General features: G+C 35.7%; 1 protein-coding gene and 1 pseudogene across 2 annotated transcripts in view; one reads left to right on the forward strand and one right to left on the reverse strand.

Annotated features, from left to right (window-relative positions):
• Nucleotides 1-2,922: 2,922 nt before the first annotated feature.
• On the reverse strand, nucleotides 2,923-5,107 carry LOC109446843 (histone deacetylase 2 pseudogene; annotated as a pseudogene).
• Nucleotides 5,108-7,518: 2,411 nt separating this feature from the next.
• The window catches only part of AP4E1 (adaptor related protein complex 4 subunit epsilon 1), a 66,640-nt gene continuing 48,295 nt past the window's right edge, over nucleotides 7,519-25,863 (forward strand). For both annotated transcript variants that reach the window (XM_074327746.2, XM_019730653.3), the window contains exons 1-8: nucleotides 7,519-7,762; nucleotides 9,527-9,598; nucleotides 12,103-12,226; nucleotides 15,799-15,872; nucleotides 16,926-17,047; nucleotides 19,804-19,963; nucleotides 20,510-20,676; nucleotides 22,571-22,644. In XM_074327746.2, coding sequence (XP_074183847.2) covers nucleotides 7,613-7,762; nucleotides 9,527-9,598; nucleotides 12,103-12,226; nucleotides 15,799-15,872; nucleotides 16,926-17,047; nucleotides 19,804-19,963; nucleotides 20,510-20,676; nucleotides 22,571-22,644 — 943 coding nt within the window. In that variant the 5' untranslated portion in view covers nucleotides 7,519-7,612. The remainder of the gene's footprint in view (nucleotides 7,763-9,526; nucleotides 9,599-12,102; nucleotides 12,227-15,798; nucleotides 15,873-16,925; nucleotides 17,048-19,803; nucleotides 19,964-20,509; nucleotides 20,677-22,570; nucleotides 22,645-25,863) is intronic.

Consider the following 25,863-nt stretch of genomic DNA (forward strand, 5'->3'; position numbering starts at 1 on the left):
CCCAAAGACTTCTTTCTTTACTCGAAGGTAAAGGAAATATTGAAAGGATGACATTCAGGACATCAAGGGTAATATGACGGTACCTCTAATGGCTATTCCAGAAAAAGAATTCCAAAATTGCTTTGAAGTGTGGGCTAGGCGCTGGTGTTGATGCATAGCTTCCCAAGGGGAGTACTTCGAAAGTGACCGTAGTGATATTCAGCAATGAGGTATGTAGCACTTTTTCTAGGATTCCTGAGTTCGCGAACTTAATTGTCACACCTTCGTATTCATCTTTTGTTGTTGGTATATATTGAGTATTACAATTTTAACAGTTTTTATTTTTCTTTCTTAAAATGTATACACAATGGAGTATTGCTTGGCCATGGAAGAGAATGGGTTCTTACCATCTGTGGCAGTGTGGATAGACCTGGAGCATGGTGTGCTGAGTGGAGTATATCAGGCAGAGAAAGACAGATGCAATGTGATATGTGGAATCGCTTATATGTGGAATCAAAGACCAAAATTAGCAAACAAAACAGAAACAAACTCATAGATACAGAAAACATTTTGATGGTTGCTAGATGGGAGGGGATTGCTAGATGTGAGTGAAAAAAGGGTAAGGGATTAAGAAGTACAAATTCGTTGTTACAAAGAATTTATGGGGATATAGGTTATAGCATAAGGAATATAGTCAATAATTTTGTAATAGCTATGTATGATGTCAGATGGGTACTAGATTTGTTGGGGTGATAGGTGGGAGGGGGTTAGGGAGCAGGGTGAAAAATGTGAAGGTATTAAAAAGTACAAATTGATAGTTACAAAGTAGTCATGGAGATGTAAAGTAAAGCATAGGGAATATAGTCAATGATATGGTAATAACTACCCTGTTTTCCCGAAAATAAGACCTAACTGGAAAATAAGCCCTAGCATGATTTTTCAGGATGACATCCCCTGACATAAGCCCAAATGCGTCTTTTGGAGCAAAAATTAATACAAGACCCAGTCTTATTTTCGGGGAAACATGGTATGTATAGTGCCAGGTGGGTATTAGACTAGTAGGGATCACTTCTTCAATTATACAAATGTCTAACCACTATGCTGCACATCTGAAATTAATATAAAATAATATTGAATATCAACTGTAATTGATAAATTTAAAAAGGGAGGGGAAGACAAGGGCAATAAGAGGTCCGAATTTCCAGGTATAAAACAAATAAATCATGGGGATGTAATGTATAGCATCGGGAATATAGTCAATAATATTGTGATAACAATATTGTGTTAGATGGTTGCTGGACTTGTCATGGTGATCACTGTTTTAGGTATATAAATGTTGACTAACTATGGTGTACCCATGAAACTAATATAATATTGTATGTTAGCTATATTTTTTAATAAAAATCTTTAAAAAAAGATTTGTCAAACCGTATACTTTAAATATATGCAGTTTATTGTATATGAATTTTACCTCAATAAAGGTGTTCAAAAAATAAAAAATAAAATAGCAACAATTAATCCATTACATGTTAACATTTAAAAAAATTAAAAACAGCTATATATTCTAAACAAAAATATTAGTGAGAGGATTGGTAGTTTTACAAGTCTGCAAATCTGTTTATTGCCAGGTTTAATATAAGGCAGCCTGGTTCTGCATTTAATCTTTTACTTTGGAGTTTTAGTTTGGTTTCCTGGGGCTTCTGTAAGAAATCACCACAAATTTGGTGGCTCAAAACAACAGAAATGTATTGTCTTGCAGTTCTGGAGGCCAGAAGTTCAACATCAGTTTCACTGGGCTGAAATCAATGTGCTGGCTGGGAAATGCTTCCTTTGGATGCTCCAGCGGAAAATTCGTTCCTTGCTTCTTCCAGCTTTTGGTGGCTCCTGGCATTTGCTAGTTTGTGGCTGCATGGTTCCAATCTCTGCTTCTATCTTCACCTCAACTTTTCTCTTTTGTGTGTGGTGGCTAATATCCCTCTGTTTCTCTCTTGTAAGGACTTTGTGATGGCATTCAGAGGTCACTGGGATAATCCAGGATAATCTCTTATCTCAAGATCCTTAATCACATCTGCACAACCCTGTTTTCCTGAAAATAAGACCTAGCCAGACAATCAGCTCTAATACTTCTTTTACAGCAAAAATTAATATAAGACCTGCTATTATATTGTATTATATTATATTATATTATATTATATTATATTATATTATATTATATTAGACCCAGTCTTATATTATAGTAAAATAAGATCGGGTCTTATATTAATTTTTGCTCCAAAACACGCATTAGAGCTGATTGTCCGGCTAGATCTTATTTTCAGGGAAACACGGAAGCTTTACTATATAAGGTAACATTCACAAATTCCAAGGATTGGGATGTGGATGTATCCTTGGGAGTCAATATCAGCCCAACACAGGGTTGTTATTTTGTTTGGAGTTTATGAAGAAAACCTGGTCTCACACAGATACGTAGCTCAGGAAAAAAGAGTATTTTAATAGCCTTTTCAAATAATTGTGGATAGTTATCTTCTTCGATACAACACAAAAACTAAATAAGAAGTAGTTTCTTAAAGGTTTGTTGCAATGTGGAATTTTAAAATATATCAGTGAACTTTTTGTATTGGATTATATTAAAGTAATTGGTACTTTATTATTTTTTTTCAGAAAGGCCAATTCCTTCTTCAGTAGATCAGTTTTTTGACATAATAACGCACATTAATTTTAAATACTATCACATAAAGCATGGTGGAGAAAAGAAATTTTGCTTCATAATTAGAAAACTCACAATAAAACTTTCCAAGGAAAACAAAAACAAAAGCCATTTTGAAAATAAATATAGTCCATGCCAAAATATTATAAAATGAAGCTAGAAGTCTTCAAAGAGAAAACATTTTTCTTCCCAATATTTTCTAATTTTTTGTTTTCTGAAATTGGTGAGACTCAAATTCAAGGGTTGCTGAGCTGTTCTGATTTGGCTCCTTTGGTGTCTGTTTTTTCATCACTATTATGCTTGGATTTATCTACTTCCTTAACATCTACTTTTTTATCCTCTATCTCCTTCTTGTCTTCTTCGATTGCACCTTTCTTTGCTCCTTTATTATGATCAGCCACATTTCTACGATCTCTTTGTCCCTCATTCTCTGAATCTGAATTCTTCATCACAAGCTATCCTTTTGTCTGATGCTCAAATAGAAATTCTCTTGTCTGGATCTTCTCCATCTTCATCTCCACTGTCTTCAGGAACAGCTTGCATTTGGATAGCAGGTGCATGAGATAATATGCATAAAATTTCAAATAAATACTGTTTCATCTTTTCCCTATATTCTGGAGTGTTCTGGTTTGTCATGTTTGAAGGACTAATATGCAGTTTGAAGTCTGGGTCAAAAGAATCAAAGTAATCATTATATGGCAATTCATCAGGAATCTCACAATCTAGGGCAGCTGCAGCCTCCTATGTCCAACTTTGAAAAGACGTTATGGATTGTGTATCCACCTCCCCCAAGTAATGGTAAATTGAAAGTTTTTACAACTTTTACACATGACCTTTGATCGTCTGATTGAAGTAACCAAATCTATCACCAGATAGTGAGCAGCACACTGTAACACCACAGCACTAGGTTGATAGATCTCCATTACTTTTGAGATAACAGGCTTAACTATCTGCCCCTATGACTCATCATCTATATACTATGACTCATTGGAAAATTGTAGCATAGTATTTGCCTTTGCCTGCACCAATATCCCTCAAGTCTACTGTTCCAGGAAAGTATTCCCCATATTTATGGAATGATACAGTCACTACACGAGCTGTCGTATACAAAGCTTCTTCCTCACCATCACCGTGATGGATATTAATATCAATACATAAGACCCTCTAATGATACTTTAGTAATTCAAGGATAGCAAGCACAATATCATTAACATAACGGAATCCCGATGCTTCTGATTTTTTAGCACGATGTAATCCTCCAGCCCAGTAAAGAGCCATATCAATTTGTTGTCTGAACTCACAGCCCCAGTAACCGAGCCACCAGTTGAGAGGAGACAAAACTCAGAGCCCACCAAACACTGGGTAATCGTCAACTTGAAATCTTTGCATCTGCTTACTATATTCAGACATGTTATCTGGTCATACTGAACGTAGAAATTAGATGTATTTGTCACTGTGGTATTTTGTCATCAGCAGTGGCTTTATGGGGACTATATGTTCCTCCCTTTTTTTTTTTATACAAGACATAATTTAGCAGTAAGTTATGGGTTATGTGGATTCTATGAGGTTTCATGGGATGACCCTGTCTACAATAATAATCTCCAATATCACCATTGTAGTAGTAGCAGACTTGCTTCTTGCCGCAACCCTGACTGGCCACTGCCACTTCCAGTTCCGGTTCCAGTTCGGCTGCCCTCCTGATGCTGCAGGGAGACAAAAGGGCTGGGAGGCAGGTGGGGGTGGCGGTCCTGCCCGGCAGGGCAGGTAGGAGGGAGGAGAGGAGGGGACTTGGTACAGCCCAGCCAAGCAGGCCCAGAACAAGGAGAGGGTGTGGAGGGTGGCACTGGCGCCAACTTGTGACACTGGGGAGGGGGCTATGTGCACTTTAAATAGATCTTTAGTTGACGTATAATTATATAACATCATGCACTGATCAATTGGAAAAATATTGGTTTATTGAGTTATATAGATCTTATGAATGTTGACACATTTAATTATACAATATTAAAAAATAACATTCATTAATATCACCACCAATCTTATCAGAACAGTTCTTACATATTGAGAAATTATCAAACTCCTGGTGGTAGATACACATTTTTCAAAATTCCAATTTTCACTTGAAAGCTTAAAGTTTATCAATGACAACAAGTACTGTCTGTTACTTTCTTTGAAGTGACAGACTTACTGCTAGTTTTCAAGAAAAATAAGTTAATCATTTCAATTGAAAATTGTGTTCCATGAAGTAAAGTTCCATTCAAGTCAAACAGTTACAGTGCCCTTTTATGAAAAACCTTGGTTGTATATCGGGACTGCTTTTGCGTACTTTCCTTCCCATTTTGTCACACAGTTTTAAAAGAAATGTACTCAATGGTAGAGATTTAATAAAACTAAGAATTTTTACTGCTTCATCAAAGACATTCTTAGGTGAAACTGGCTTTTTTTTTTTTTTTTTTTAATGTCAGTATCTGATGTTGAAGAGTAGTTTGCAGCCTCTGCCTTGATTTGTGTTGAGGTGCCAGTAGTTTTGCCCATTATTGCTTTTATACCATCAGTACAAATAGCACAGTTGTTCCAGAATAAACTATGAGATTAAATAAAATTGTTCAACACTTTATTTCAGCACCCCTTGTGTTTACTGCCCAGAATTTATATAAAAATCTTCAAGTACTAGTCGTGCTGACACTGGGTAGATATAAGCAAAGCAACAAGTCTAGCTACATCTGTAATTAGATCATTTTTATCCATTTTAAAGGCGGTATAACCGCAGATGAGACGTTCACTCAGTCTTTAAGTTTGCAACTAAATTTCTAATTTGGTGAGTTACTGCGTCTTTAGAAAGTAGCACTCACTGCCACGATTTCTTTGTTTTTTCATCTAGCAGGCATTCACTTAATAATGTACGGGCTTTATTAGTCTCTCAGCCATTGTGCACTCTTTCCTAGCCAGTACAACACAATAATCTAATTTATAAGATGCTTCAGTTGGTTTTTCATTTCTTGTTTGAAAAGTGATAACAAGAAAGCTTTGGCTTTTGAAGAACTTAACATGTTGAAAATCTTTAACTCCCTTTCCTTTAAACTGTATGATTGGTCTCAAAATAATGCCCTAACTTTACTGGCACCATGATAGTATTTGAAATATTCTGTTGAATAAGACAAGACAGTGTCAATTATTAGTATCTCTAAAGCCATGGAAAAGAAAGAAGCTTTTGTTATATTTTCTTATTCAATTTTACCCAGACTCTTCGCTTTACCCAAGTCACGGAATCCTCTGATATTGATGTCAATATCATCTTTTTAAGCATCTTTTGATGTGGGACGGATTAAAAAGCAAGCCTTCTAATCCCCCTTTTGTAAGCCAATGAAAGACACTAACATTAAAAAAAATTACAAACTAAATTTTATTTTAGAATAAAAGATTACATTCTTTAAAAAATTTTTTCTAACAGCATCTAATATATATTTATTATTATTTTTTAAAATTAGTGTCAGGTGTACAAAACAATATAATGATTAGACATATACACCCCTCACAAAGTGCTAATCCCCTCAAATTCTAAAAGTGTAACAATTTTAGATAAAATTAAAAATATTCTTGCAAAACAAGTCAACAAAACAACTTTTTCTTGTGTTTCTGCATTGGTACAAAGCAAGTTAGGGATTTCAAAAAATCATTTGTTGGAAGATTAATATTACAGAGGTTACGTATAAGTGAAGATAGATCGTAAGAACACACTAGAAGTACTGAAGACAAACTGAATTAATCTCTGAAAACGCACACATTTATATCCTAAACCTTAGCAGATTCTAGAAAACACAAGAGTACTCAAACACACATTTCACCAGCCAGTAGAGCGATTGTTAAGTCATCTATCTGAACTTTTCTGTACCCTCCCGAGAGGATGAGAGTAAACACAACACATGACATTTAAGTAATATGCATATAGTTTTGACATCGTGGATCCCCCTGGAAGGGTCTCAGGGACCCTCAGAAGTCATCAGACCACTTTTTGAGAACCACTGTACTAGATTCTGTTCTAGGTAGAAAGAAACTGGGGTAATAGCAATAGATATCCGCTCTATAGGGATATGAATATTTGTGTGTAGTGGCAGCTGTGAGTAGTTCTAAAATGGAAAAGAACCGAGCCTATGAAAGGGTAGAACAGGAAGACCTATCTTAGTTGGCCAGGCCAGGGAAGTCCCGTCCAGGAAAGTGACCTTTAAAATGCGAGGTCGGCCGGGGCCGGGCTGGCTGCGCGACCTCTTGCCTTTCCTGGCTGTTCCCCAAATCCCAGGAGAAGAGAGATGGATGAGAAGCAACAGTGGCCACGAGCCCCCCTACGCGGCGGGCTTTGAAACCCGCAAGATGGGCCCGCAGGACACTCGCACATTCACTACCACCAGAGTCCCCAGCACCGCGTGGACCGCGTGGCGCGGAGCACCCGCGTCAATCCAGCCTCTCGGGGTTCGGTGGCGGTTGGGGGGCGGATTGCTTGTGGTCTGTCAGTGAGCGGTGGCCAGGACTGTGCACCTCCGGACGCGGTCTTGGGAAGAGGCTGCTAAACCGAAAGGGAGACGTTGGAGGACCAACTGCAAAAGGGAGGAGCCAGAGGTCGTCCTCAGGAGAACCTGGTGATGAGCGGGATCCCGGGGTTGCCATCGAAAGCACCGAAGTCCCGCGCTTCGATTCCTCCACAGGATGCAACCCAGCGCGCAGGCGTGGCGAGCGGCTTTTCCTTCGCGTGGACTCTTGCGCTCCCCGGCGGCCTCTCTCGGAGACTACACTGTGTTTGTCCACCGGGGACGCGAATAAAGATTTCTTCTTCAAACAAACAGGAAGTGCCTACGGAGGCCGGGCGGGCGGCGGGGCACGAGCCGGGCATGAAGCCGGGCGGCGGCTGGAGCGCGGGCGGTGGCGGCGGCGATGAGCGACATAGTGGAGAAGACGCTGACGGCGCTGCCGGGACTCTTCCTGCAGAACCAGGGGGCTGGTGGGCCTGCGGCCGCCACGGCGTCCTTCTCTTCGCGGCTGGGCGGCCTCGTCCGCGGTATCACCGCGCTCACCTCGAAGCACGTAGGTGCCGGCCGGGCCGGGCCGGGAGGTCGGGGACGCCCGGAGGAGCCCCCCGCTCTGGGAGGCCCTGGTCCAGCGGCGAGCCCACGGGGTTGGTCCTCCCGCGGGGCTCAGGGACTGCTTGTGTGCCGGTCCGTTTTTGCGTCTGTCTGGAAGCGTCACTTACCCGAACTGATATTTGGGAGGCCGGGTTTCCACAGTTGGCCCGGACACTGACTCATTATGATCAGGGTGCAAATCTCTTTAATGTTTGAGCCTCCATGTGTTTCCTGAACGTTGGAGTGCAAAGCTACCAATATGTATTTCGTAGTTTGTTTCGAGGATTAGATGAGACATCAAGCGTGCGAAAATACCAAGTGCAATAGAAGTGTCAGCATTATTTACCTTGAACAAAGTTTCCCTGCTCAGGTTCTTTCTCTCCCTCAGTTCTTTCAACTGCTAGATGTCACACACGGGAACTGACACTGCCATCAGAACCTGTTGTTGAATATCTTTGCAGAGCTTGAGGTTTTTACGTTAGACCAATGGGTAGAGGAGAGGAAAAGCATAATTCTCCCCAAATGTAAAATTTGCTGAGTAAGTCACTGCCTCAAATGGACTTTGAAAACGAGCAGTTATAATAGAAGTTATTAAGTTCCCAGACTTTTGGTGGTTGCACAGATTGTGTAAGATACTGATTCAGACTTCAGGGAGTTTGTCTTAAGAGATCACGTGTTATGTCATAATTTGTTCAAAAGATATTTCTAGAAGAAGTTATGTGGTAGACACAGAGGAAACAGTAAAACGCTTTTCCTTTTCCCTAGGAATTGGTCATACATCTTGGGTTTAAGACAGTGTAAGCAGTATTCAATGAAATAAGTGCCTGGAGAGAAGAAAAGACAAAGAGGGAAGGTTTCTTCTTCGAAGTGCTCTGAGTGTTTAAAATGTTGTTTTTAAACAAATAGGATGATGCCATGCTGGAGAGGGTCTGCTTCACATTCAGAATTCATATTTGTGGGCTTAATAGTCTTTGTCTTAATGTTTTGTTCTTTGCTAATTTTTATGAGATGCTGAATGAAATTAAAAATACTTTTGGTCTTAAATTGCGGTTTGAAACTGTACGTACGTTGTCTAAATGTGGCAGGACTTCACTAGTAGTTCTTGATTAGCCACCCGATTGACATTGTCTAATTAATTGTGTAATTTAAAGATAGCATTATGTTAGCCAAAAATAGGGCCAATTTTCAAGTGCTAACGGAGGTAAAACACAATACAGACCACATTAGTATGTTTATTGTGTGTGTTAGAGCAAGAGATGGAAAAGGATATGAGGAATAAGGAGAAAAGGATAGTGTAAGGGAAAAAGACCGATTTCTGTTTCTGACTTCTTACCCTTTTTCTCTATTCCATAAGATTTTAATTTTAAGGGGAGTGTGAGAATCTCATCCTGGGCCAGTATATGAATAATTTCTTTTCTACTTTCTTTCCACTGTTAATTTTTGTTTTTAAAACCACTTTTTGCTAAACTGTCCTTAAGGGGACAGTAACTGAGTAAAGAAAAGAGAAATGGTGGGTTAGACTGGAAATATTGAATCTTTCCAGGAGTGATTCTGAGGGTTGGAGAAATGCCTTTAAGCAAATCTTAAGTACATACTTTTTATAACTCTCTTTTAAAATAATGTTTCTTTTTTATTGAAAGTATTATAAATTGCATTTTCCCCTTTAAAAACGTTATAGTTTTAAAAACACAGTTATTCATGTGTTTAAATATTTTCACTTTTATAGGAGGAAGAGAAATTAATCCAGCAGGAATTGAGTAATCTGAAAGCAACTGTTTCGGCTCCTACAACAACACTGGTAAGTTTGCATAATCAGTGCCAACACATATAGAATTTGAAATCTGGTCCACTATGGACTCGATAGTGGCATCTAATTGATCAGTTGCTAAAACCTAATTTATCATAATCGCAATCTGTTATGGATGGTAGCGAGTCAGATATTAATTTTATTTAGCCTTTTATTATTGACTGGTTGTACTGGGAAAAGACCTGCTTGACAGAAATCAACTTAGCGCCAACATGATGATAATTACATAAATGTGGTAATACTCCTGGGTCCCCAGTGCTGATCTTATTGTTTTAATGTGCACATTAAAAGGTTAGGATATATCATTTAAAATAGTATTTTCAGACCTGAATTGATATATTGTAGATCTCATTTTACCATTACACATCTTGGAGTATAGACTGACTGACAAGGTAGAAAAAATGGTTTTCTTGCTGTAAAACTAAGTGTATTGCCCAGCAGCTAAGCCAAAATCCAATTGTTTTTAAACTTGGTTCCCTATAAGTTGATTTTTCAAACAACATTCAGCAACTGTTTAATGAGTGGCTATTATATGCAGGTTACTGTAGGGTTGTCCCTACATAGTTAGACTAAGACCTAGGATTTTTTTTTTCTTTCCTAATTTTAATGTTATTTCCCATAATGAGATTCTTCCAAGCGACATTTTTCAGCAAATATTTAGTAAGTACCTTTTGTGTGTAAGTCACTATGGGAATGTTCTCCCTCCTCTAATAAAAATATCGGGGTAATCATTTTGCATGCATAAATGTGTGTACATGAATAACACTTGTAAAGTCTGAGAGAATGTATATTTCCTTTTAGGATCATAATAATATGGGGACAAATGAAACTCAAAACATAGCTAATCTGATATCTCTGTGTATATATATGCTTGTGTATATACGTATGTGTATATCTGTATGTATAAAACCATTGTGCTTCATTGATAGAAATGTTAAGCAAAAATGGTTTCTCTCTTTTTATTTTGTTAGATTTCCATTTTCTGTAGCTAGTATTAATAAATAGAATTTTTATTGCTGCCAGGCATAAACCTGGCGAGGGCAGAACTAAGATAAATAGGTAGAAGTTAGGGAGGCAGAGTTTGGAAGGAAGAGTTTATAATTATGGCCACCCAACTCTGGGCATGCCTTACAGAGTAGTCTGCCCCTGAGATGGTCATGAAGAGGTTGGCTGAGTTCCTTAGAGAATTGTAAGGAGAATTCCTGCATTGGGGAATACACTTTATCTTCTAAAAATAAGAGAATAACAACATATGCAATACAATTTTACTTAAGGTTCATAGTGACTTACAAAAAATTCTGAGATATTTAACAAAATGTTACAAAACCCAGGTTGATACTTAATGGCTTAAATAATACTTTCCACTCCTAATAAACTTAGAAACCTTTTGAAGAGGGACTTCCAGTATCTTTTAATCTTTTTTCTTTCAGTATTTAGTAGTCTTAATGTGCTAATGAATTGACTTTTATTACTTTAAACATAAGTGACCTGAATTAAATCTTATTCTCCTAAGATTTTCCTATGGTTTCTTTTTAGACTTTTCATATTTATATATATACATGTATAAATGAAATGTTAACATCATTATCTTTAGTTTTAAAATATTTTGTTTTGTTTCCTAAGGATTGTGTGATTTAGTAATCCTGTAATATACTAATCCTCATTAATTTTTAAGTATTAAAATAGTCTGTGAGCTTTTCTTATTTTGAAACACATTTGTATTTTTTTATTTCTGATAAAAGTTTGCTGTAAGTATTGAGAATACCCAATGATGCAAATACTTAAAAAATGTAAATATTATCATACTAATAAAAGAAATTTATAGAATCTCTTAAAACACCTTACTTGCTTGTGTTGTAAATATTGAAAGACCCAGTTAAAAAATTAAAATATTGGAGTGGCTATACCATTATGCCCTTTAATTCATAATAATTACTAGAGTTGTTGAAAAATAAACCTATAAAGCAAACTATAGCATATTACATACAGCATAATAATTCTGAAGAAAGGCCACGTGCAATTTGGTTTTTAAATGTAAAAATATTTCATTACAGAAATTATTACCAACTTGTGGGAATTTTATGGATGTTTTCATTTGACAAAATATATTAAAATGGTATGCTGCATTCTAGAAGCCAAGTCAGATTACCATGGGTGAAATTTTATTTGAGGATCATGTGTCTCATGTTATAACCAAATTTTACATGAGAGGCACCTAGAATTAGAAATAGCTACAGTTGATTTATTTTATAGTGTTGCCACTAATAAAATTTTGAAATTATTTGACTAAAATGAATACCCTTGGTAGTTAAATTTGGGAGCAACTTTTATTTAAAAAGTCTGACTTTGGGTGATTATTTTATATATATATTTTCTCTTTGGTGCCAGGGTTAAAGGATTTCCCTGTTAAATGATTACCACATAATAAACATAATAAAATCAAAACCTATTTATTTATACAGTTACTGGATTTTTTTTTTTTTTTTTTTTTTTAGAAAATGATGAAGGAATGTATGGTAAGACTTATATATTGTGAAATGCTTGGATACGATGCTTCCTTTGGCTACATACATGCAATCAAGTTGGCACAACAAGGAAACCTTTTAGAAAAAAGAGTAGGTATGTATGTGTTGAAGACTTTATACTTAATGTAGTCCTTAAAAGTCCAGCTGTTGTGTAAAATGAATGACAACGTGTATGTAGTATGTTTTTAGAATACTGCTTTGTAATTCCCAAAGCTTTAAAAGATACTTCAAAAGTACTTCAAAAATCAAAGCCTATGAATGAAGTCAGTTTTCCTGATTCATAGCATTCATTCATAGGAGTTATAGAGAAGATTAAAAATTGCCTGTTCTTGTGATGGTGGTTAAATGACTATATACACACATATATATATATGTATGTATGTATGTACCTGTATATATGTACACATATATATGTCAAAACTCAGTGAACTTGACACTTATAATGAGTGAGATTTCTTGTATGCAAATTATACCTCAGTAAAGCTGATTTTAAAAAAGTCTGTCTAACCTCAGAAATGTTAATGATCAGAAATGTTTCTTTATAAAATACAACCAAGATTGACTTGAATAATTTAAAATACACTGTTCTCAGTTTCACAAATGTTAGCTATGAGGATTACAGGCATCTTTTTAAAAAATTTATCTCCGTAATCAATCTTCAGGGCTATTAGGAAAAACATCCTTTCAAGGAGTTAAATGTTCTATTCATACGGATTCAGCTAAATCAGAATCCCAAGAAGGAAGCAGTTTAGACTAGTATAGGAGTAGAACATGTTTATTCAGTGGAGTTGATTGTGTCATGTTGCCAAGGACCAACGTTCTTCACAAGTTATATAGACCTGTGCTGTCAGGTGCTGGGGTGGGGGTGGGAGATGTCTTGGTAACGATTCTGAGACTATATACACACAATATTTCACTTGTTGAATCTCACTCCACCAAATGCCCTTCCAACTTCTAGATTTGTTTTCTGCTTCCCTCCAAGTAGAATGTCTTCTGGCATCCTGTCGCTCCCTTTCCATATTCCAAATCAAGTTTTAACTCTTCTGTGGTCACTCAGGTGGCTCCTACCATCTGTTATCTTATGGTGTTGTCTTTTCATATATTAATATCTTAACTCCGAACTGATTTTAAGATCCTTAAAGGCAGGAAATTTTGAAAACAATAGATAGCCAATAAATACTAGATGGTTGGTGGTATAGTTATTTTGCACAACTGTTGGCTATATTCTGCTTTTTAGACTTTCGTAAATTTTTTTCATTTTCAATTTAATTCAATTTTTAAAATATGTGAAGTGTTACATGGTTCAAGAGTTAAGACCTTATAGAAGGGTGTAATCAGAGAAGTCTCACTTTCAACTCTAGCCCTTTTACCAAGTTTACCTCTTAGCCCCATATGTAACTATTAATGTTTTCATTAGTTTTTGATTAATCTTTTGTTTCTTTTTGAAAAAAAACAAGCAAATGCATGGGTACACACTCACACTCTTACAGGAAAGATAACATGCTATATAGATTATTCTATACCTTATTTTGACATTTTCATACTTTTGAACAGTTGCATAATTGGGTGGATGGGTATAACATAGTTTTTTCAGTCAGGTCCCTATTGGTGGACATATGGGTTGTTTTTTACTTTTGCTCTCATAAATAATGTTGCAACAAATAACCTACGTGTGTTTATTTGAAGTTATGAAGGCTTATCTTGAAAGCAACCTGAGTCATTTTTATTGAGGTTCATGGTCTTCCTTAGGGAAATATTTTATTGCCAACTAGATATCTGCAGGTATCAGATATTCTTTATGTGTGCTAATGAGTGGAAGTTCTTTTTTTAAGATAGCATTTAAGTCTTTTATGTCTTCATTCTGGTACTATTGCCTCATCCACTTTCCTGAGATTTCCAAAGCTAGTTTTGGTGCTTTCTCTGGTGGCGTATGCCTCATTTTTTATATGAATATTGTTGAATAGATAAAGTTCAGTAGCCATTAAGTCAGGCATTATGTTAGATGCTTTATTTTGTGACATAGTATATTCATTTTGCAGAGTAGAAAACTGAGCTTCAGAAAGGTCAAGTTACTTGTCCAAGGTCATGGAGCTAATGAATGAAGGAGTTGGAATGTGAACCAAAGTTTCTATGAGTCAAAGCCTGTATTCTTTTCTTATAGTTCACTCTTAGTCATTTCAAATATACTCTATAATCATAGTTGTTATTTGTTTTCCTGAAAACTTTTTCATTTTCTGAGTCACAGAAATCTTTTTCCTTGTTTCCTGATTGTCCAAACAGTTAGGAAATTCTTTGTAACAGAATTAAGGTTTCTCTGAGATTGTCTTTGGATTAATTTGTTGATCTTGTGCCTTGATATTGGTGACTTGGGTGTGGGTGATACCTTAGCTGAGCAGATGAGTTCTTAGCAGTCTGATAAGATCTGATTTCTGCTTTAATGCTCTCTAGGGTTTTTCTTATCTCTTTCTTGGCCCTAGTTAGTTGTTTCTTCTCTCTCATGATTGTGGGAGTAATAGCTCTGCTCTGACCTTCAGTGAAGATGTTGCAGTGGGTCACGCAGCTACTTGGTTGTGAAAATAGGAAGTTTCTACAGGTTTCCCATGTTCCCAACAGACACAGACAGTATGGATGCTGGTAAATGGTGGGGGAGTAGTTAACATTTGAATTCCTAACGAAAGGGCTGAAAGAATTGAGAAGAATGAAAAACAGTGAGGATGGGATTGAGGGAATAGGGCCTTAAGGTAGCCTGTGGAGAGACAGCCTAGGGGTTAAAAACATGAACTAACTCCTACTGACTGGGTTTCAGTCCTGGCTCCACTGTGTAATCACTGTAGACCGTGCGCAATTACCCTTTTTGGGCTTCATTGTTACATTGGGCATAATAATAATACCTACCTCATAGAGTTGTGAGGATTAAATGAGGTGAGGCTTGTAATGTACTTGACACATAGTAACTGTCTAACCAATGTTACCAGTGTGGAGGATGCCAGGAGAATGACACGGAGCATCTAGATTCCATGCACATGGCATTTGCCAAAGTATTAATGTGTTTCCTCAATGCTAAGGTGTACTTTTTGTTTTAATATTAAAATAAAAATGCATAAGTCGGTGAGTACATTTAATGGGGAAGACAAGTTTCTTTCCTCAGCGACTATTATTCACTCAGTAGTATATCTTCAAATTGAGAAAGTAAGGTATTGTTTATGGCTTAACGTGATTTGCGTCATATGGGTTTGTATTAGGTAGCTCATTCAATAATAGAAAGAGCTAGTAACTCACTATTAACTGTAGTAGTTATTAGTTTTTGAATAATTACATGTTTGGCTACAAGATTAAAAATGTTTTGATTGTGGAGATTTGCACAGACAATAGAGACATATATTCCTACTGTCATTTACAGGACTTTAAGTTGGTACCTGTAGCCTCTTTTCCATTTCAAGTACGTCCTGAGAAATACATAATTCTGAAAGATTTCAGGATGAAGAACACCTGAAATCCTCCATTCCAAAGTTTTTGAAGTTCATATTTTGTAATTTGTTTTCATATTTACCTGTAACTGGTATCTTTGACACTTAAATTTTGGATCTATTTTTGCTTTGTTTAGCTTCTTGGGAAACGTTAATTTTTGACAGATAATAATGAAATTTTTCCCCTCAACTTTTATAGGTTATTTGGCGGTTTCTTTATTTCTACATGAAAGTCATGAACTTTTGCTTCTCCTTGTGAATACAGTTGTAAAGGTACTGTGTAATATGTTGGTTAATATGAAGCCTTAAATTATTTCTGCAGGCATCTGATATTTCTCCTCAATCATATTGAATTAGATATTTTTGAAGATTAGCTTACATAATGGGTTTAGAAAGATTTCTTAGATCAGTTTCTGCATTTGTAAAATGAGGATAATAAGGATAACAGGAGAACTTAACCAAGGTGTGAGGGTTAGATTGCTTCTGCTGCTGTTATTATTGTTTTATTTTAAAAAGCAGAGTTAGAATTATAATTCAGATCTCCAGACTCTCAGTGCAGTGTACTTTCCATGCTGTCGTATCATTCACTAGGATCTGCTCTAAAGGGATATAACTGAATAATTGAAATCTTTTAAATTCTAAAAGTCATTTTAAAGGAGAATAAAGTAATTGGGTAACTGAAATGTACAAGTAATAAAACCAATTTAATCCACACACAATATTATTCCCTGTTAAACTTTTAATCAGAATTGGTAATGAAGTATAATTGATTGTTGAGCTTTTCCATGATTATCTTGTGTCAGTCTTTTGATATGTGTTGTGTCTGAATTTTAAGTCATATACTCTCTTAATGTGACTAGTAGCTTAAATTTTTCCAAATTCTCAAAAACACATTTTCAGGTTCTATTAGAATGATTTATAAACTTTATGTATATATGAATGCATTCATTTTGTTGTATATATTTGACTTTCTTTTAAACTTCCACTCATAATATTGATTAACAAGAAAAAATTCTTAAAATTGGTTTGTTGGTAGTTTAGAAAAGTTTTAAAAAGCTGTCATAAAGGAGATTACTTTGGCCAGTGTCAGAACAGAAATATAGTTTCCTTTTGGATCAGTTGCTTTTTGGGTATATTTATCTATTGACTCTATTAAGGCAAATGAAACAGATATTCCTATAAAATACGAGATAAGTGTTAATGTGCAACTTAATTATAAAGTTAGTATAAAACTATGAAGTATGTAGGACCATTGCAGTATTAAGCTTACTATCCCTAGCTTCGAAATTTGCACTGAATGTTTTCTTTGCTTAATAATTATGTCAGGACTTGCAGAGCACTAACCTGGTGGAAGTATGTATGGCACTTACTATTGTCAGCCAGATTTTCCCTCGAGAAATGATTCCAGCTGTTCTTCCATTAATAGAAGATAAACTTCAGCATTCTAAGTAAGTAAATTGTTTTTGGATAGCTGTCTATACTGTATATTTCAAAACAAAAATTTACACGAAAAAATTTATTGTAACTAACTTAATGCTACCAGGGTAGAGGGTATTCTTTGACTGCCAGCTATAATGTAAAAATCCGTGATAGCATTGTTCTTTATTTTTATGTGGGTTTAGAAAAATGTTCGGCAGCTTTCTAAAGTTAAACTGAGAAGACAGTGAGGCACTTAATGTCAGGAATCCTTGGCTTTCCTCCCACTTCTGCCACTAACCAGCAGTGGTCCTGGTTTTCCTTTGGCTGTGTGAGGTTGGTTGAAGCTCCTTAATGCTCACAAAGTTGTTTTGAGGATAAAATAAAATAATGGCAAACATTTGGAAATGACTCAAGTGCTATCAGTGGAGAGCTTCAGTGTACTGGGGGTACTTTTATATCAAAACTGCAGCATTTAAATTCTATTTTATAGCAGAATACCCCAATAAATCTTAATCACAATATTTTGCTAATCTTATCTTGTACAGTTCCTTAACTTTCTGCTTAATGCTTGGCTTATCTTTTCACCATACTTGAATTATTTTGTTTTTGACCGTACCTCTTCATAACCTTTAAAGCTAGGAAAAAGTTCACAATATTTTCCATATTTCCTTTGTGATTACAGTATTATAGTTACATGTACATTCTTGATAAATATATTTTTGTTACTCATACAATATTTCTTTATTTCTTATGTTTTAAGTCAGTATTTTTAGTGTTCTAAGATTATAAAATGTTGACTTAACGGTTTGTCATTTTTTAAGAAATCTTGGACCGTGAATCTTCCAGCTAAAATGATAGTTTTGGTAAGAATGATAGAATAACTTGTTAGGTTTTTCAGACTTGCTATAATATTATATGTCAAATCTGTATTTAAAACAAATGATGGGTATAGACAATTATTGAAAATAAAATATTAGCTTTTCTTAATTATAGGTTGATCTGATCATAGCAGAGCATATTTTTATATAATTTTTTCCATAACACCAGTGTTTTGTGGTAATTATATTTAACCCTTTACTGTATGTAATCCTTCTGAGAATTGATTTTTTTCCTTATTGCTTTCCATTTACCTTTTCAATTTTCTCCTTATTGCTTCCCATCTACTCTAATTTCAAATCTTGGCCTCTCCAGTCTTTTACTAGAGTTTAGACTTTTGTTTGTTTGTTTATTTTTTTTGTTTAGAATTTAGACTTTTTGAAACCCTGCTTCTGCAGTTATGGCCATACCTAACTCCGTGCTGTGCAGTAAAGACCTAAAGCATATGGGGCAGAGCTACAGGTGGGCCAGTAAATGTCACAAAGATGTGAGACAGGGGTTAGACTCGACTTTTGAATCCCTGGCTGTATGCCAGCATGCCAGACCTGGAGCTCAAATCCAGGTCTCTTGATGTCTTGTGTTAGTACCACCACATAGGGCCAGACTTAGGGATTCCCGAGCCTGTTCAGTTTCTATTCTGTTTCCTCACCTCATTTACCTACTCTCTCCCAGAACTAATATTGATTAACATCCAATAGCAATACACTGGGATGTAGTTTATAGTTACCATAGTATTAATACTACTGGCAAATCTCTTATTAATCTGATTTTTTTCTATATGAAAAGAATTTTCCATCATGGCATAATTTGCATAGATAGATAGTGAATTGTTTGTTAATGGAATGTAGCAGAGACTGGATGACCATTTGTTAGAAATAGAAGGTATTCTTAAGTGGAACACAGAGGATTGCATTGAATAATCTCAGTTTTGAGAGTCTTGATTGTAGTTAACAGAAGTACATATTAAGGAACCCTAAAAGTAAAAACTTCACTTTTGTGACATTTGTTGTTAGTGAGCACTGCCCTCTTGTCTGCAAATGTAAGATGTGTAGAAATAGGCATGAGAGAGAATAACAAGGAATATACTTCCTTGAAAACTACATTATGAACAGAGGATAGCAACTTTATTTTTGCTTGTGTGCTAGACATTATCTGTGACAAATGAAATGCGAGTCTGGTGTATGCTTTCTTCTTCATTGTAACGAGGTTTTTGAAATGAGCTGGGCAAGGAGAGAAGTAATATCTTTTATTGTGAGTCCCTCCTGTACTTCCCTGTCTACCTAAAGTATTTGAAATATGCTTGCCCATGATATAAAAAAAGAAATGTGAAAATCCAGAATGTTGAAGAGACTTTTAATATTAATAAACAGACTACTATTACTAGCTGAAATGACGTCTTACTGGTTTAAACTTACTATTGATTCTTTTCCCAATTTCTAGAGATACGGCTTTCAGAAATGGAATTTCTGAAATTAAGGAATTTGTTTATCTTTCTTCTTTGTTCTGGTTTCAAAAGTAATATATACTTGTTACCAAAAAAATTCCATAGCTAGAGAAATATATACTATGAGCAGTTTAAGTCTCTTGAGGTCGTCTCTCCTAGAGATACCCACTTTTTATAATTTGGTGGATTAGAATAAAGAAGTTAATAATAAATGTGTTAATTAGAAAAAGAAGTTAATAAATAAATTCTCTCTTTGGTTTTAGATTAAGGTGATAACTGATAGACCATGTTTCCCCGAAACTGGGTCTTATATTAACTTTTGCTCCAAAAGACGCATTAGAGCCGATGGTCCGGCTAGGTCTTATTTTTGGGGAAACACAGTATTGAAATCATCTGGTGCATAATCTTCAAATTAAATGCCTGACAATTTAGATGGCTTGTTTAGATTTCATTTTTTATCTTTAGGGAGATTATACGAAGAAAAGCTGTTTTGGCATTGTACAAATTCTATCTCATTGCTCCTAATCAAGTACAGCATATCCATATTAAGTTTCGGAAAGCACTTTGTGACAGAGATGTTGGGGTCATGGCTGCTTCCTTGCACATATACCTTAGGATGATTAAGGTAAGTTGGAAATTTCAGCAGGTACTGAGTAGTTACCATCAGAAAAAAATGTAAGTTTGGAATTAAAAGAAAACTCAGATTTTTTAGTAAAATGCTTAATATTTCAAGTTTTTATTACTGACTTTTTAATAGTAATTTTTAAAAGTTATTGAAAGCATGAATTGTAGGCACATTACAGAATTAGTCTTTTTTCGATGCCTAAAATTTTTTAATGTTACTAAAGAAGCATCGAAAAATGGTAGCTAAGGACAGCAATTGAAATTTGCAGATGTGTGGTTTTTCAAGCAGTGACTCTTATACAACTTCATGGGACGCATAATAGCTTATAAAAAAGAAGAGAGCCAGTGGGGGTTGTGTAAGGTATAGACTACAATGTTGAAACCATACATTGAAACTGTGTCAGATGAGGAAAGAAGAGTTGAATGGTATGGTAAAAAAATTTTTCTAAATGGTGATATTAAGTTGGATTCTATATGGCATTTCAACCATGTCTATTTTATATTTGAGAAGACATTAACAGAAAGTTTGTTTGTTTTTTCGATGTAGGAGAATTCATCTGGATATAAAGACTTGACTGGGAGTTTTGTAACAATTTTGAAGCAAGTAGTTGGAGGAAAGCTCCCAGTGGATTTCAATTACCACAGTGTGCCAGCACCATGGTTACAAATTCAGCTCTTGAGAATACTAGGACTTCTAGGAAAAGACGATCAAAGGTAAACTAAGTAAGTTTGATAGCCTTAGGCTTTAGTCACCTATGGGTTTCATGATAAGCCAGATTCTCCCAAAGCTTGATTGGCTTAATGGTGATAAATAAGCCACTGTAAAAAGTATATAAATTCAGGTTTCTGGGATAATCCTGGCTGTCTGCTTATCTAAACCCTATGAAGCTTTATGTGTTCTGTGAAGCTTTCTTAATCACTCTGGTTTCCAGGTGGGGAAACTTTCTGTCGAGGGCCAGATAATAAATATTTAGGCTTTGTGAGGTGTATGTTGTCTGTTGCAGCCATTCACCTCTGCTATTGTATAGCTCAAAAACAACCATAGGCAGCCATAGACATACATAAATGAGCATAGCTCATTAAAAAAAACACAACTTTTTATGGACATTAAAACTTGAATTGGGGCAGCTGGTTAGCTCAGTTGCTTACAATACAGTGCTCTTAACAATAAGGTGCCGGTTTGGTTCAGTACCCATATGGGCCACTGTGAGCTGCGCCCTCCACAACTAGATTGCGATAACTATTTGACTTGGAGCTGATGGGTCTTGGAAAAGCACTCTTAAAAATAAATAAAAGTTAAAAAAAATTCTGTTTAAAAAAAACACAAATAAAAAACTTGAATTTCATACACTCTTTATGGGTCATGAAATGTTATTATTTTGATTTTTTTCCCCCCCAAGCATTTAAAAATGTAAAAACCATTCTTAGCCTGCAGTCATACAAAACAGACCACTTGCCAGATTAGGCCTGTGGACTATGATTTGCTGACTGTTGCTCTAGCTGGATGTGAGTGCTTCACCTTCTTAATTCATTTGTCTGAATTGCTTTTAACCAATGATTTATATTAAACTTTTTCATGGTTATTTTTCCAATTATGTATGTTTTTGTAATTTTTTATTTTGCCGTAGTTTTTCAAATTTATGGAAAAGTTCCAAGAATAGTACAAGGAACTCTTTTATGCCCTTTGCCTAGATTCATGAATTACTTGCATTTGCTTTATCACTCAGCAGCCCCTGGCAGCACTCAGCAGCCTGTGGCAGCTGCCCACGGTACCTCACGGCAGCTCACACCAAGCTGCTCACGGCAGCCCAGCTCCAGGGAGAGCTGTTGTTCACAGTCTTAACCGTAGAGGACACAGCTCACTGGCCCATGTGGGAATTGAACTGGCGACCTCGGTGTTAGGAGCACAGGGCTCCAACTACCTGAGCCACTGGGCTGGCCTGAGAAGCCATAATTTTCACAGTGGCATTTTGGAGAGGACTTTCTAGGTTTGGAATATGAGTGCTAGGGCTCTATAAAGCACTGTGTTTTCTTACAGTATCTGCTTCCACCCAGTTATTGTAACTGTAATCTGATCATAAAGAGAGGAATGTCCAAATTTGTTAATTCCACAAAATATATTTATATGTAACATAAATGAAAGTTAAAGTTTTCTCTCTGAAGAACCTAGTGCTGCTCAAAGAAAGACTAGTATTTGAATACTTTAAAAAAATTATGTGGTTAAAATAATACTGTCTGAAATGATCTGGATATATGAAATATTATTGTAGTAACCTGAAACAGAAATATTTTATTACAAGGAAAAGGATAAAAGATAGTATATTCAACCAAACAAAAACCTGATTTGCAAACTAAGTGCAGGTTGAGCAAGAGGTTGATTGAATTATGTTTATCTTCATTGACTAGTTAACATTGATAAAGCAGAAGTTAAACTCATGAAAAAGAGCAAATGGAATCTTTAAGGAGTAAAATTCCCATAACTTCATAAAATGAATTTTTTCCACTTTTCTGTAGATCCTCAGTTTTAAAGAAAGAGGAGTTTGAAAAACTATGTTTTATTGGGTTATAATACTATAATTCTACTGCAAATAAAATATCTTTTAAACAGGACAAGTGAAATAATGTATGATGTTCTTGATGAATCCTTACGAAGAGCCGAGTTAAATCACAATGTCACATATGGTAGGTAACATATGTAAATGCTATTCTAATGACTAGCAGTGTTTTCCAGTATTATAGCTGCGTTTGTGTTAGAATACTACAAATTCCAGTGGAACTTTATGTTAATTTTTAAGGTGATTCTTTGGGTTATTATTTTTCAATGGAAGCATTGAATAACTAATAGAAATAATTTTCAATTAAGGCATTTTAAATGTTGATCTAAATTCATTATTATATAATATTTCTCTTTTTTAAGACTTTATTTTTTAGAGAAATTGTCTTTATTGAAAATATTCATCAACTTAGTAGACCTGTTCCATATTTAAGAAGACGATTCTTAAATCAGTCAGCTAGTTGTCAAATATTTATTAGATTTCTGTTATTTATCAGGCCCTGTGCAAGATGCTTGGAATACAGCTGTGAATAAAACAGTACAATCATTGAGCTCACATAATAGACAGATAGGAACAGGTGCTGTAAATTCTATAAAGGAGAATTACAGGGTACTGTGGGAGAATGTAGCAGCTAGTCTTAGATGAGGGGAGAACAAAAAAGGTTTTTAAGGAAAAGTGATATTCAAGAACACAACTGAAGGATGAGTAGGACATAGATAAGGGTATATGTGGAATAATAACATACTATTTTGTGAAGAGACAATACCTGTGTATATACAATTTTATACAATTCACAGAGTAATTCAGTGATAGGAGATAAGACTAAGTTGGGGAGGAGGGTGGAGAACTGAGAAAAGTAATCAAAAAATCTTCCAATTTAGTAGCTAATGAGTTCTTTATTGATCAGTCTGAGAAAGCTCAGTGAAGAAATTGGGATATTTGGAGATATTTAAAAGATAGAAGTAAAGCAGTTTGAATTTTGTATGTTACGGAGAAGAGCAGTAGAAGAGGCATTGAGAGCTATATTAGGTTGGTGCAAAAGTAATTGTGGTTTTTGCAATTTTTAACCTTTTAAACCGCAGTTACTTTGCACCAACCTAATAACTCAAATGAAAAGTCATTTCATAATCTGGTGAAGTACTGTGAAGTAGGGGATGAAGAGCATTTCTTGTTTTTTCAGACAGTGGTAAACTGGGGATCTTTAAGGACAGTGATGGTAGAAGTATAGGGTAGACTAGAGGGCAGAAATTGAACTAGTTTAACTATAGTATAAAAGTGCTTGACAAAGATGCAGTAGGAATAAAGAGAAAAGATTGTATGCATAAGACTAGTACAGGGAAAATCACATGGTAGTGAATTAGGATAGTAAATTTAAAAGGATAGCTTTGTGTTTTGTAGTGTAAGTGGTAATTAAAGGCAATATGAGTGGTTTATTCATTTGTTCAACCAGTATTTATTGAATGCCTACAAAACAAAGACTTGATTTGTAAACTAGGTATAGATTGAGGAGTTACTTGACTTGTTATTCCTCCATGCTAAGTGTGGGAGATTAAAGGAAGGGTAAGGTAGACACAGGCCCTGCCCTTATGCGTGTATGGTATAATGAGCAGTTGATACGATCTCGGATCCTGCTGTGTAAAGAAGAGTAAGGGGCCAGAGGTAAGGATGACCCTTACTGAGGCAGGTGGTTTGGCTAGCAGCTGTCAGAAGATCCAGAAAAGTGTCCGAGTCTCTGCAGGCAGCTAAAATAAGTGAAAAAGTTTTGCTTGAGATATAATCAGTGTCTAGGATAAGAGTTTGAAAGGCTCTCAACGAATTCAGTTTAAAATTAGTTAAGAATCGGTTTTTCTTTTTCTTGAAGACAGCTTTTTTTTTTTTTTTTTGTAATTGACATTTCAGCTTTAATTTTTTTATTTTTTTGAATAGGTAATATATGCACATGGTTCAAAATTCAAAAGGTACAAAAGGGTATACAGTGAACAGTAAGTGTCCGTTCGATCTTTGTCACCCACCACCCAGTTCCCCTTCCTGGAAATAACCACTGTTACCTGTTCCTTTTGATCTGGAGAATACTGTATACCTGATGAAATATTTTTTAATGTTCTCCACTAGGACACCCTTCTCTGACTAAAACTGCTGCAACCAACACCAACAATTTGTTTCTTTGTAGGCTGTCAGTCCATTGTTTCATCTTGCCACAGAAACCTTCTGGTTTCTGTTCTGTTTATTTCCTTTATTCATCTTTCCATTGTTATGCTTTTACCCTATATTTGTATTAATAGAGTTTATAGTTTCCATTGATTTCATCAATAGTAGAGTATTCTCTAGTAATCCTAATAGAAAAATTTTACTGCTTCAGATTGTGAATTTTAAATTACAAACTTCATAAGGGCAGGGACTGTGTCTGTCTTAGTGACCAGTATGTCCCAGTAACTGGCACTGGGTTAATCAATGAGTGTTCCATTTTAACTGAATTGAAGGAAGAGAAAGTTGTTTTACTTTTACCAATTACCTGTCTGATTAGGTGTCAGTCTTAACACTTTCTAAACCATATTTTTATGAGAGTTCCATTATTATAACTTACCTTAGTGTCAAATCATAGAAATAATAATAAATCACACCAAAGACATTTATTGAGTATCTGCTATGTGCCAGGCATTGTATAAAGTGTTGTAGAGGATATGAAGAAGTATGAAATGTAATCTTTGCCTTCAAGGAATTTACATTATAATGGAAGAGATAACTTTTTATGAAAGCATAATAGCAGTATAAGGCAGAATGCAAAGAGGTGGTACAGGGAATAAATATTACAGAAATAGTAGCCATCACTGTGGGTCTGAGGGCACACATAAAGATTTATTGATGTAATAGGACCCTGAAAGGTAGGTAGGATTCATAGCCAGAAGGCAGGTTGAAAGGGGTTCTAGAAAGAGGGAACATGACAGAAAGTGCCAAAATGGGGATGTTTAAAACAGTTTCAGAGAACTGACTCACCCGCCTGAATGGGCGATTCATAGTGGGAGCAGTGGCAATGCCTCATTGTGGCGGTGTTCTCATGGCAGCCAAATGAGTTTGGACTTCATACTGTGTAAATCCGAAGTACAGAAGATTTTTGGGCAGGGTACTGATAAGAATGACATTTTTAGTAAACTAGTAAATTGGGAGTACAAGAGACAGAATGATCAGAAATAATAGAAGTACCTTTCTCTGTTTTTCCTACTAAGTACGCCTGAAAACCCTGGAAATTATATGTAGAATAAATGTAAGACTCTGAAAGGTGGGACAATGGAGGTGGACTAGTTAGGGATCCTGGGATGCAAGGAAGGACAACACAGTGAGCACCCTA

The sequence above is a fragment of the Rhinolophus sinicus genome, chromosome 3 (assembly GCF_057876585.1).
Source record: "Rhinolophus sinicus isolate RSI-liver-muscle chromosome 3, RSI-T2T, whole genome shotgun sequence".
In the NCBI taxonomy this organism is placed as follows: Eukaryota; Metazoa; Chordata; class Mammalia; order Chiroptera; family Rhinolophidae; genus Rhinolophus; species Rhinolophus sinicus.